The sequence below is a fragment of the Schistosoma haematobium genome, chromosome ZW (assembly GCF_000699445.3).
Source record: "Schistosoma haematobium chromosome ZW, whole genome shotgun sequence".
Taxonomy (NCBI): domain Eukaryota; kingdom Metazoa; phylum Platyhelminthes; class Trematoda; order Strigeidida; family Schistosomatidae; genus Schistosoma; species Schistosoma haematobium.
In genome coordinates this window covers 32532875-32547135 of record NC_067195.1, presented here as the reverse complement: position 1 = coordinate 32547135, position 14261 = coordinate 32532875, and the positions used below count along the sequence as shown (strand labels likewise).

General features: G+C 38.5%; 1 protein-coding gene across 2 annotated transcripts; it reads left to right on the top strand.

Moving 5' to 3' along the window:
* Window positions 1–298: 298 nt before the first annotated feature.
* On the top strand, window positions 299–14004 carry PAPD5_1 (Non-canonical poly(A) RNA polymerase papd5; the record flags this gene model as incomplete). Of its 2 annotated transcripts, XM_035733781.2 has the most annotated exons (9): window positions 299–863; window positions 893–1016; window positions 1052–1098; window positions 1133–1247; window positions 1286–1522; window positions 2159–2372; window positions 8375–8532; window positions 10166–10710; window positions 11314–11770. In XM_035733781.2, exons 1-9 carry the CDS (start codon window positions 700–702, stop codon window positions 11768–11770), a joined length of 2061 nt encoding a protein of 686 aa, XP_035587669.1. In that variant the 5' UTR covers window positions 299–699. The 2 variants fall into 2 exon arrangements, with proteins under 2 accessions (XP_035587669.1, XP_051071109.1); XM_051211076.1 differs by having other exon boundaries at window positions 8375–14004.
* Window positions 14005–14261: the final 257 nt, after the last annotated feature.

The following is a 14261-nucleotide window of genomic DNA, read 5'->3' as shown; positions in this document are numbered from 1 at the left end:
AGTCCATGGCATACGATTAACTGGTCGTCCTTGACCTAGACGAAGACCGATGATCTGTTAGATATTCAGTGACAAACTGCCGGATGACTTGGCTAGGGCTCATTGACATCTCACCGGCCCTACATTATGTTTACATGCCAACCAGCTGAAATCGATTAATGATGCTAAAAAGTCATGTGAAAATGCTCTAATATACTACAACATCAATCCAAAACACAAGCCTCCCGAAAAGATACACGTGTAGTCGGCTAAACTAGATGCTTCCAGTTTCGATTTCAAGAATGTCTTAATCTGAGGCTTGTGTTGTTGCTTATTATTTTCTATTGCTTTCAGTAGTAAATGTAACTGAATCGTGTGTAAGTTCTGGGTTGTTGACTCACCTTCTATTTTGTTCTTCTCCTCAACAGTCAATGTCACGCTACTCTTCATGCCTCCCTGGAACCACCTAGCTCGGCTCAAGCCCCTACAACATGAAGCTGATTAATAACGCCCAACCAAAAGAATGCCTATTAAACTTTTAGGGCTCAATATTTTAATTCATTTTTAAATTTACTAAGTACATATAGCAATCAGCGATCTCATTTATTGAACATAATTTTCGTCGATGCTAAGGTCGTTTGGATCAAAAGGCGCGTCATTCCGCACGGTGTAAGAACCTTGTGGAGACCACCCACCGCTAGTTTCGTGACAGTCGGTGTCATGGAGGGTGTAGCAATTCAAACAGGATATAATAGAAATAATGTCACTTCTGCTTTGAAGCCTGATGAATATAGGAACTATGGCTTTCCTCTTGGACAAAGTTTTAAACTAGAAGACATACCGTGGAAGTCAACGGAAAAGGAATACGATTTCGGTGTCATTGGGTAGATAGTATTTCTCTTTTATTGGCCAGACTGCATTCTGAGATAAAAGACTTCCTGAACTACATATCACCGAATCCAGCAGAACAGTTTGCTCGCGAGATAGTCGTTGCCAAGGTTAAGGACATTGTGTATGGTCTGTGGCCAAATTGTCAAGTAATTAATAAGTTGATGATTAATATCGGTTATAGGTTGATGTCTTCGGAAGCTTTAAGACAGGCTTGTATCTTCCCACAAGGTTTGTCCGTATTTTTGTAACATACTTGGTTCAGTGACATTGATATGGTCATATTCGGGAAATGGGACGCCTTACCTCTACATACTTTAGAACAAGCTCTGTTCAAAAGTGGCATTTCATCTGAAATCAAGGTTTTAGACAAGGCCACAGTACGTTGCTTACTGGTCATTTATATTCTAAATTTCAGGTACCGATTGTAAAAATGACAGATAAAGAGACAGAACTTCGAGTGGACATTAGCTTTAATATGATTAATAGTGTCAAAGCGGCGGAGCTTATCAGAGTTTTCATGAAAAAATACCCGTGCCTCCCATACTTGGTGTTCGTCTTAAAGCAATTTTTGCTTCAACGAAGCTTAAATGAAGTGTGGACTGGAGGATTGAGCTCATACGCACTCATATTAATGTGTGTTAGTTTTCTGCAAGTAAGTCAATATTCCCTAATATTTAGCATAAAAAACCCAACACAAATTTGCTTAAGTGACTTGCCATTAACAATGATTTCACTCAAACAATTAGGCTACCTTTGCAACGATTGGCACCCAAATTTATACATTTGTAGAAGGCGTGATTTCTGTAGCATGATTAGAAGCAGTTGGTTTCTACGTGTTACTTCGTCTGGTCTTTTTATGGTCATCCGAACTATGTAGTTTGTTGTGTAGTAAAAAGAAGAGTTGTTGAGACGTTCAGTGAGCTTTTAGTCTGTTACTTGGTATTTTGAAGTTTATTCTCCGTCTTTTATTTAGTTCGTAAAGTCTAAGCACAAATTACGTCTATAATTTTAAACTCACATGTTTCAAGGTTTTCGAAGTAGATCACAGCCCTCACGCGAATCTCATTTGATTTGTGTGACGCATATGTATCTGGTGCCCCCTTGTACAAATATCTGTGTTCAGATAAATAACAAAAAAGTAAGTCGGTACACATTACCGTTCAGCGGTTCGGCAAAAAATCCATTTTCTTTAAACATTTACTTAACCTCTATGAGGAAGCCTATTACATAAGCCAAGACACGGGTTATAATAATATAGCTGACCTAATAAATCCGTTTTTTCTTACAGCACACACTACGACCCGAAGTCTCTATTGATGATGTCAATTTGGGCATTCTATTGGTCGAGTTCTTCGAGCTTTATGGTCGTCATTTCAATTACAGAAATACAGCTATTCGTATCACAAATGGTGGGTGTTATGTTCGTAAGGAAGTTGTCCAACAAAATATGGAGAGAGGCTTACGTCCATCGCTTCTTTGTATTGAGGATCCGCTTTGCCCTGGTAAGTATGGTACTTCATTAACAATCTCAAATAAATGTTTTAACAGTGATGTCATTGCTCTTTACTTGGTCTACCAGATATCAGGTCTAACACCGTTATCTAGCAGCATTCTTTGTTTATTTGTGGTCTGTAAGGTTAGCAATAAATCTTTAAATCAAGCATATCTCAAAAAATGCTTAGTCGTACGTAGATTTCATGCACTAAAGATTTTGATCCACTCAGTTTAACAACACCCTTGGTAAAACTATGCTTAATGTACATCCAGTGCTGTCAAAGTATGTCCTCATGATGCAAAAAACGGGTGGAAGAATGTAGGCAGTTAATAAACGACTATGAGACACCAACTTGGTTGTTTTAACAACGTAGAGTCAAGTATTTTCTAAAGAATAAACTCAGCTTTACACAGTAAATGCATCTTAATTGACAGCTATGAAGTTAATAGTCAGGCGAGCAATTCATAAGTTATGCTGATACGTTAAGAAACGCAGAACTTTATGGGTTCATTGTGTATATTTTCAACGGTTTAAACTATTCAAGTCAGTATCAAGCAGTCTTTTTTAGGTCACATACAGAAATACCAGATTCTAAATCATCGCTGTTGTGTAAATTTCTTCCTTACATGAAAATTCCCTTAACTTTTTTAATTAGCCTCTCCTCTACGTTCACAAATAACTAGTAGCAGACTCTTACATTATATCCAGCTTTGGGCGGTCGGACCAAAACATGGCACAAGTCCATGAAGTCACTGACAAGTGGACTGAGCCATATTGGTAGGTGTAGACTACCTGGTTGAAATCCGCGAGACAATAAAAACCGATGGTTAGAGACCTTGAGTGACGTGGCTCAAAATCTTTTGCAATGGCGCGGTTGCACCCACTCTTTTTGTTCTCTTAAATTCTAATCTGAATTATTCATGTCCTTTTATTTTCTTTCCAAATTTATTTCACTAGATTATACTACTTGAGTAACATCTTCAAACCCTAATGTTTCCTATTACTGCTTATACTCTTACTAGCTCTACCACTATGGGATTTGAATCGACAATTGTATCTGTGTAATGTGGTATGGCAACTCGAACTGATTTACGTACGTACGAAGTTCTATATTGTTGCTGACTGACTGACTGTAATCCAGCTGTAGGTATTACCAATACTTCGTGGTAGTTGTCAGAAAAACTAGTTTTTCATATCTGTGAAGATGGGCTGTTAAACCTGATACATAAATTCTGTAAGTTTTTATGCATGGTAGTCCACCGTAAATAAACAAATAAGAACCTAAATCCTGTAGTTTTACTAATAACCGTGGTCGCGATCTCTAGTTGTCTCGATGTATAGGAAAACCAAGTGCTCTTGTGGTGACCACAAAAAGTATTGCTTAATGTATTTTCTTAAATATTAGCCTCTGGTCTTCCAATACACAACTAAATCCGTGGAACAACTGAACCGAGAAAACCAAACAGGACTCAGATGTAAATAATCTAATAGAGTCGTTATTCGACGTTCTATTTTAGAACTTAAACATGCCAGTATACGATTATAGGTATCCCCTAAGCATTTCTCAAGTGGAGGTACTAAACGAATAATTCATAGTCCAGATGACACAAAACCTGGGTCCAGGATTTCCTATCGACTACCTCCATCTACTGCCTCACATACGCATAAGGTATTATGTCAGTCAGTTGTCCGCAAAGTAAGATCTGTATATGTACCATATAATGATGATCAATCGGTTAATATAGCCTTAGATATTAATCGGCTAGTTAGTAGAATGTGTTTCATTCCAAAGCATCACAACAGTGGGTACCGTAGGGGTCAGTTATAGAAGGTAGGAACAGCAGAATGAATTCGTCCACAGTCATTGACTTTTCCAGATTTCTTGATTGTGCTTCGGGTGATAAACGTTTCTAGTCGTTGTTAGTTGGTTACATTTAAATAATACATTTCTGCTTGGACTGTGTGTGGGTGTTTTTCTGGTTTTTTAAGTGAAAAGACCTACACTTATTGAATTGCAAGTCCCATTGCTTTAGGAGCCCCAAACAAGAAATTGTTAGGTATCACCGAATCGACTGGCCCATGATTTAAATACCTGTTTATAAAAATCAGATGACGTTTAATGTTCCAAAACACCTTATTTATTTCAACACATAAATATTGGTACAAGGGTACAAGACTGCCGCTCCTTTTGGGGTACCTATCTGGACTCTGACCATGCCTTGGTCTGCGCCAATCTTACCTTACTTTTCAGTGGCCAACGAAGTGACCACCATCAAAAGATTGATGTTAGCAAGCTGGTTGCAACTTCTGTTGCAAGTAAGTATCGAACCGAGCTAGCCTCTAGGCTAGCTACCACTCCACCGAAAAGTATAGATGAGCATTGGTTGCAATTGCATGACGCCATGAAAATGGCGGGTACAGTCAGTTGTGGGTTCGCGAAACGTCCCGCTTATAAGCACTGGGTTTCTGCAGGTTCCTTACAACTCATTGAAGCCCGTCGGTCTACTCCGAGTGACCGTGAGTTTGACCACAAACGAAGGATGTCACGTAAGGAAATTGGGCAAAGCTTGCGTAAGGACCAAGAAGCCTGGTGGTCGAAGCGTGCTAATGAGTTGGAAGCAGCAGCTGCATCTGGTAATTACCGGAAGCTCTTCCAACTCATCCGAGCCACTGGCAACAAGAAGTCTGGTGTGAGTGAAACAATCTGCGAGGATGATGGGATGCCAATCACTAACGTCCATCGACGTCTTGGACGATGGGCAGAATTCTTCGAAGGGCAGTTCGACTGGCCTGCTGCTCCTGCAACACCGGTCAGACTGTCCTGCCCTCCGTGGCCGGTGACGACTGATCCACCAAATGAGGCGGAAGTCCGCAAGGAACTTCAGCTCTTGAGGCGCTACAAATCACTAGGCCCAGATGACTTACCTCCGACTCTTTTTAAAGATGGTAGTGACTTTCTGGCTAAGGAATTGACGACGTTGTTTACAAAGATTTAGGAACTAGAGAGTATACCAACGTCATGGAATGAGTCGATAGTTGTCCCTATCTTTAAAAAAGGGTTCACGTCATTCCTGTAACAACTATCGGAGGACAGGTCTACTTCCCATTGCGTCAAAGCTATTGGCTTCCGTCATATTTCGTAGGTTGTTCAAAACTCGAGAAAGATTGACTCGCAAGGAGTAGGCTGGGTTTCGTTCTGGTCGAGGATGTATTGATCATATCTTCACCCTACGCCAAATGTTAAAACACCGTCATACTTATCACAGGTCAACAATAGTAATGTTTCTTGACATCAGGGCTGCCTTCGATTCGTTGGATATCACTGTTCTCTGGGATTGTCTATTGAAGAAGGGTGTGCCTGAGAAGTTTATTAACATCCTAAAAGCCCTATATACAAACACCTCAGGCAGAGTGAGGGCATACAACCACCTTTCTCCATTGTTCCATTCAAGCAATGGGGTTAGACAGGGTTGCCCAATCTCACCATTCCTGTTCAACTTTGCCATCGACGACATTCTGGAAACAGCTCTGATGGATGTGAGTAATGGCGGTGTGGATCTGTTGCCTGGAGAAAGACTTCTCGACCTTGAGTATGCGGACGATATTGTCTTACTGTGCGATAATGCCCAAGGCATTCAATCCGCACTTAATCAGTTGGCAATCAGTGTCCGTAAGTATGGTATGTGCTTTGCACCTTCTAAGTGAAAAGTACTTTTACAAGACTGGCAGGATTCTAATCCTGTACTCACCCTGGATGGTGAGCAGATAGACGTAGTCGATAAGTTCGTGTATTTGGGTAACTGCATAAGTGCTGGTAGTGGGGTCAGTGATGAGATCAATGCACGTATAGTGAAAGCCAGAGCGGCTTATGCCAATTTGGGCCACCTTTGGCGCCTTCGTGATGTTAGTCTGGCTGTAAAAGGTCGGATCTACAACAGTCAGTCAGTCAGTAACAACGTAGAACTTCGTACGTACGTACATCAGTTCGAGTTGCCACACCACATTAGCACAGAGATGCAGTTGTCGATTCAAATCCCGTAGTGGTAGAGGTAATAAGAGTATAAGCAGTAATCGGGAAGATTAGGGTTTGAAGATGTTATTTAAAGAGTATAATCCAGTGAAATAAATTTGGAAAGAGGAAAAAAGGGACATGGAGAATTCAGAAGATTAGAATTTAGGAGAACACAGAGAGTGGATGCACGTGCACCATTGCAAACGATTTTGAGCCATGTCATTCAGGGTCTCTAACCATCGGTTGCTATCATCTCGCGGTCCCCAACCAGGTAGTCTACACCTACCAACATGACTCAGTTCACTTGTCAGTGACTTCATGGACTTGTGCCATGTTTTGGTTTGGCCTTTGTAAACAGCGTCGTCAATTCCTTAACCAGAAAGTCACTACCATCTTTAAAAAGAGTCGGAGGTAAGTCATCTGGGCCTAGTGATTTGTAGCGCCTCAAGAGTTGAAGTTCCTTGCGGACTTCCGCCTAATTTTGTGGTCCAGTCGTCGTCGTCGGCCATGGAGGGCAGGACAGTCTGATCGTTGTTGCAGGAGCAGCAGGCCAGTCGAACTGCCCTTCGAAGAATTCTGCCCATCGTCCAAGACGTCGATGGATGTTAGTGGTTGGCATCCCGTCATCCTCATAGATTATTTCGCTCAACTTACTTGAAATTGTCAAGTCATACCTTGGTAATGACATTTATATATTCATATGCTTTCAAAGATGTATTTGACATCATCTTTCATGTTTTTTACTGAAGAATTTAAGCATCACTCAAAATATTGACTTAAACTAAATTCTGCCCCAAAATATATCGGTTTCATGCAAAATAAATCAGTAACACTAAAAAATAATTTGACGATCAGACAAAGGAAAAACATGTACAATAACTACTTCATGATTAGAAATAAGCAAGTAGTCCCTCAATTCCTAGGGAAGTCGAAAAAGCTGTGTATGATCTATTCAGGGGAGGTCAGCTACCAAATGCCGAGAGTGGGGAGAGTCCGCTGTCCCTATCGAAATGCTCTCACATGGCCACGCGTATATAGCCTCTACCAGGGAAGTCCTACTCACTGCCTTCTCGTGGAGGTGTTGTTTACGAAATTGAGAGGACGAAAAGCGAATGTCCGGCGCTTTAACCGGATTGGTGGACATGGAGAGTCCACTTAGGGAAGCTGGAAAACCCTGATTCCAAACCAATGGTGCACATGGGCTCCAGTATCCTGAAGGAACAAATGGCGTATGAACCAATCGTTGGTCACCGGCTACCATGGGACTGCATCTCCTTACGTTGCTCCACTGCCTTGTGGATCAGACCTTTAGGTCGAAGGCTCGGGATGTGGCCCCCTAAAAAACCACCTGCTTCGGTTTGGGCACCCGGGCAGTATCACAGCCCTCACACATATCAAATGAGATTTGTGTTGCGCATATCTATTTGATGCATTCTTGTACCAATATCTGTGTTAAAATAAAGAAACAAAGCAACAGGGTGTGGTGGGTTACTCACTTCTGTTTCCCCTCGTGGAGGAACATAGACCGCCGACCAACATTCTCCATCAAACTGATGGATTAACCCTTGATAATTCTAAGGATAGTGTCTAGTTTTAGCAGTTAGACTAACTGAATTCTGGAAACTGGATTCGGTCCCACATGAGTGGTCGCGATCGTTGATCGTCCCAGTTCATCAGAAAGAGCAAAAATCCTCATGTGACAATCGCAGAGGAATCAGTTTAGCTTATAGTGTCTAAAATGATACCTCGACGTCTAGCTAGAACTCGTGAGGAACGAACCCGAGTAAACTGGTCTGGTTTCAGATCTGGACTTTAATGTATAAACCAAGTATTCACCACCCGGCAGATTCTGAAACGTAGACATACTTTTCGACGTCCAACTGTAGGTGTATCCCTTGTCCGTAAGACAGCATTTAACTCAGTTAATCGCGAGGAGATTCATCATATTGTTTCCAGTTTTTAGATGTATTTTATTTTTATATGAACTTTTTTGACAGGTAACGATGTTGGTCGTCGATCCTATTGTGCACTCCAAATTAAACAGGCTTTTGAATATGCCTACGTTGTTCTTAGTAGTGCCGTACTTCCTCAGTATCATTTTTTGCACTGCAACACTGATGTTTCAATACTTGGACGAATCATTCGTATTTCCAAAGTAAATGGGTGTTTTTAGTAGTTCCTATGCCCCTATTTTGCTAACCCGTTAATAATCAATTCTCTCTAGAAAGCATTATAATTGTCGCGAAAAGCCAATTGAGTTCTCTGATTTTTTGAATCACCTCACTAATATGTGATGAATTTTAGGGGTCCTTAACTAATGAGTGAAGTGGAAGCGATTCAAAACAGCTAGTCTACTACGGAATAAGAATAAGCTTCTAAATAAAGTCCAGACTTTGAATCAGTGCGGAAACTGAAATTATCCATTGTATCTTCTGATACTACTTAGACCTGGTTAAGCATATCGATGGATTTTCTGTGAATACTTTTTTTTGTATCTCTTCAGGCGCAGATCCATATACTTGGTTTTGAACTACACTCAAAGCGTAAGTCCTAGTGATGCTACCTAGTTGCTCATACCGAAGTAGGTAAAGCGGTGTTCACAACTGTAGACACTACATTCATTTCAAAGCTCAATAAATAGGACCCATGCTAAATCGACTGTACTTCAACTGCCGATTTTAGTTAGATATTGTATCATATTAGGAATTGTTGGTCACATAGCTGAAATCTGCCCATTCTACTAAATGATGTCAGTATTTACAAATTGGGTGCTCCCTTAGCTTTATTAATTTTATGCTGTATCATCGAGAGTGAACATCTTATGATCTACGTTCACAATGTTATAATGCTAAAAGTTCATACTTGTGCTCTACTGAACTAGTTTCTAAGCTGTTGCTGAAGCTTAATATTGATACTAACTTATCAGGGGGAGATCAGTCCACTATATATCATATGCCTTAAAAATTAGTCCTATGCTTAGAATTACTTGTTTTAAGTCTGCAAAAAATTTCTTCTATGATTAAATCATGCTTAAAATATGTACACTTAGTTTTCGTTTTGTCTTATTGCCCGCACTATTAAGCGTAACATCTACCACTAATGGTCTCAAAAACAAATAGTTCTGTTAAAAAACTGGTTAGTCGAATAGACACTGATTAAATTTTTTTAAAATCGCGAAAGAAAAAAGGGACCAGAGTTTTTCTAAGGTTTTCAGCATTTAGTTTGAAAATTGTTATTGAAACTAGTGGCTTTCTGTTTTTTAGATAATGTTCGTACAGGTGTTCATCTCGTCTTCTCGAGTAGTTATGTTAATGTTAACGTAATTTTTACAAGTAGAGCGACTATGATAATCAAATAACTAAGTTTTGTAGTGTGTTGTGGGACGTTGGTTAGTTAAAGATTTTGGGATTTTACCATTACAATACATCCCTCAACTCTTGTTACCACAGAAACTTAGTTGTTAGCTGCGAAAAATCTTACTTAGAAGCCGTCGCTGAATTGAAGTACTTGATTTAATTACTTCATTGTGTATTCAATATTTCCTAACCCAACTTCCTTATCGTTGTAAATTTTGACTTCGCAAAAACCAGTTGCGCTAGCTTCGTTGTTTGGATTGTGTGTGTCAGTTTGGTTTTCTGTATTTACGAGATAAATTGTCTTTAATTTTATACAAAACAAGCTTCATTTCTAACCTATTTTATGGTTTTTGCATACATGTTTTTCCAAGTATTATTTCCAATGTTGTCACCGGTGTTAATCATTTTGGAATGATTTTTCAAAACCTGTAGAAGTCTGTTGAATTCCGTCAAAGGATCCAAGATTATGCTCATCACCTACGCGCTTCACTCCCAGTAAATACAAAAATGTTGCAGGGAAGTGTAAGTAGCAGATCTCAAAATTTCATCGTTCCATCGAGTCCCTGGGTCGCACAGTCCAACCTGAACACAGTCAATAGAATAGATTGTACACTGCCACCATCTGTAGAACAAAGAACTAATTTTTCTGTGCATTCCAATTTACCTGTTGTTCCTAGAAATGAACAACTTGATCTGCCGATTCTTGTTTGGCAATCGAATCCCAGTGTTAATGCATCCCAAGTACCAAAGCTTTCCGGTGCACAAGATGAATGTGTTACCGATGACAATACTTCTCGATCACAGATTAATTTCTCAGTAGAAAAACCCGTTAGTATTTCTAGTTCTGACAGCTATAACGAGCATATTGAAATAATTAACTCGGAAACTTCAAGTGATGAAGGAGACCTTCATTGCAATACTAATGGCGAATCCGATGTTGAAAAACCTGGAGAATACAGCGTATTAGCGGATGAACTGTGAGTTAAACACTTAAAATTCTGTGTTGTTTTAGTGAAATGTCTAGTTGAGTGTCATACATAATACAATCGTTCATTAATATTTCAGGTGACCTGTGCTATTTTCATATTCTGTTAGACTATTTGTTATCTTTGCTTTAGTTTTTACAATTTCCCTAGTCTTAATCCGTCGAATTTTTCAGTAAATATAATGTCTGTTTCTTAGGTAACTAGTACTATGTAAATGTAGTTATAAATAATTATTAGAATACCTCAACTAATACTTTGGTATCTCACTAATGAGTTAGTCAGGCTTTAAATCAATAAAGTAATCAACTGTATTTTAACAAGTACTAAATTTCTGCTAGGAGGAACACAAATATATTTGTCAAACTAATGTTTGAAACTTCAGGAAATTCATTTAAGGTGTTTTTCTTACTTCATTATTTATGAGATGTCACTAGAGTTACGACCAACTCGTCTTACAGTTAGGTTACTATTTTATGACAAATATTTGGAAAACGATTCATTCTTGACAATATTGAGGATTTAATTTTGCCTATACAGTCGTTGTGTGTGATAATGCTTCAATTAATCCCTAGGATTTTTCACCATATTTTTTAGTGCTTCCCTAACAACATTTAACCAAATAGAGAAGAAAAACACTTTATCCCCAATAGTTAACACTGATTCGTTAAAGTCTTCAGAGGTTACTTTCAGAAAACCCCACCAAGGTCGTAAAAGACGCTGCTTACGGGTATTAACATCCTCCAAACCCAACGCGGGTAACTCTTCAAATCAGCAGTCAAGAAATCTCCGTGATGATTGTATCGTGTCTATGTATCCAAACGTAAGAGATGTCGCTTTTTCGGCCCAAAGAACAAGTTCCCAAAACCATGTTCACGGAAAAAGTAACAGTTTTTGTAAGTCATATGAAAAACCACATCAAAGTGCCTTGGTTTGTTTCCCTACCTCTGTTGGATCTCAAGTTTCGCGCTCAAATAATTCGGGTTCTAATAGTTTTTCCCGCTTGTCTCAAGCACAAAAACGCCATGCAACAACTTCTAGACGCTCAAAGTAGACTGCGATACACTTTTGTAAATAGATTCATATTTATATATACTTACCTGTTAAATTTTTAGTTTATTTCCTACCTAATTTTTGTGTACATATCCCAATAATTTACCTATCTCTTTTCAGTTTTTTGAAAACATAAAAAAGTCACCCGAGTTTTGCCTTAAGCTATTATTTATCGTTTTGATTATTTTGGTCGTATTTCTTCAAATCATATAAACAGAAAATATATACTAAAACCAACTGTTGTTTCCAAACTAGGTTATTTACAGTAAAGTGAAGTGAGATATGTACCCAGTTATGTAAATAATAAGCATTTTGCAAAACTGGTAAATCCTCTTACTGCTTATTCTATATTTTGCCAGTATTTTTTCTCGTTTTTCCCTGCGAAATGCCTTTATACCAACATGTGTATCTTCATCTGTAACCTTTGGACAAAAACAAATGACAACACTGTGATTCTTCCGAATAACTTGATTCGATCGCTTTGCATATGTTCAGAGTTTTCATGTGTATGTATTTGCAGACACACCTCTAGATTTACTTGTATTTTGTTTTATTCAGTGTTAGAAATGAATAAAATTTGGGAGACCTATCATTTTTTAATAAGCTTACTATTTATTGACTTCATTATATTGCAAAGTAGCCGGTCGGGGTTCATTTATATAATATTCAGATTTATCACAGAAAATTTGCGTTACAAATTTATAAATCACTTACTTTCTAGTTGCATTAGTGGGTTTTACTATTCAACGTTGGCGTCTACTACATCACGTAAGTTGTGTCTAGACAAATGCACCAACAATTTTGGCAGAAGTATTGTCACAGACTGCATTTGCTAAGATTGTTTCAATGTCAATCCAATATTTGATCCAACTATTTAACCACAAGCTTGTTATCCTAAAATACGACGACATTGATTCCAAGGTTCCACTATACCATGTCGTGTTTGTTCGTATGTACCTAATCTGTTATTGATAAGAAACAAGACACAGGTGTAGAGGGCAATATATTTGTTCGATGAATGTAGTAAGGTGTAATCGACAAGCGTAAACGAGTTGCGCAAATGCATGGTGTTTTTATCAGTGATTCCAACGTTTAACTATATACTCAATCGGTTTAGTTCTTTCGAATTAGGTTTTTCTGACCTATTTCATCCCATAACTTTTCGGCATATTATTGAGCAGTTTACTAGTAGTTTAGTATGTGTATTTCGAGACACATGTAGCTTTGATTCGTGCTTTAATACCTTGTGCTGGAGGATGTCTCAGTAAAGGTATCTACGTCAAACAATGGTAGATGGTCTCTCAGTTTCGTGGATTGGTTGAAGTTAGACATTAGCATCGTCAGATGCCGGCTCAGTGGTCTATAGTTTAAGTGTTTTCGCGCGAGAACAAAGTTCCTAGGTTGGAATCCCGCGTGCGGGATCGTAACGCTCACTTCTGAGGAGCCCCATAATGAGACGAAAGCACCGTCCAGCGTTTCCAGTTTTTCAGTGGTGGTCTGACATCAACCGATGCATGATCTCAATTAAAATGTTTGATTTTCTGTGACATTTAGTGTATTGTGGATAAGCTTTTTTAATACCAAAATTAATTTATAACGATTTAAACATAAGTACCCGTGTTTTTATTTACAATCTCGAAGGATTCAATACTTGACATATGATTCTCATCTCAGTATCATGTCCAGTTACGTTATTACTGAGATTCTGCGGCTGATATGATCGATAGCGTGCGATCAGCATTAAGGGCTAGACAGTATAGCAGTAGTTACTACCTAGTGTATTATTAAACTGCCAACAAAGTTTTAAGATAAAGACTTGAAGAATCTTGAATCGGGAACTAGCTTTTCAATTCTCTTTTGTGACTTCCATAGTTTTTCAAATGCTTTTAACTTCTGTGTAGTTTGGTGCTCAATCAAGAAATTGATTATCTTGGTGGGAGGTAGTGTCGATTAGCTGCGGCATTGTTGCACTGCCGAACGGCTCAGCAACGGTGTACATTAATTTCTTGTTTTTCAATTGCCTTGTACAAAAATTTCTCCAATAATGTCTTAAGGGAGAGAGTTATATAATACGTTTTCTGCTCAATAATATTTGAATATAAACTTTCACCTTCAAACTGATGTCCCTTTATATATGTAGATAAGTCTCATTCTGTTATCAACATATCAAATAGAAATCGTTTAAACAGTAAACTAACTTAAGATAGAACTGAAGTTTTGATCCTTAGAGCATCGTCGTTGTAGTTATGACTATTAGATATTTGCACTCCACCATATATGACGCTAGGTAACTTAAGCATATTGCTATCCTTTCTCACTACCTAACACTCATTTTCTGAATGGATGTGCAAAATATTAACCTAAACCATGTATTTAGAAAAGGATTTTAAGTAAATCTGAGTTGAAAACTTAGGGGTGTACTAAAAATGGCCAAAAATCTCACGAGTAATCGGGAACTTGAAATTTCCTCTAATTTACATATCCACTTTTTT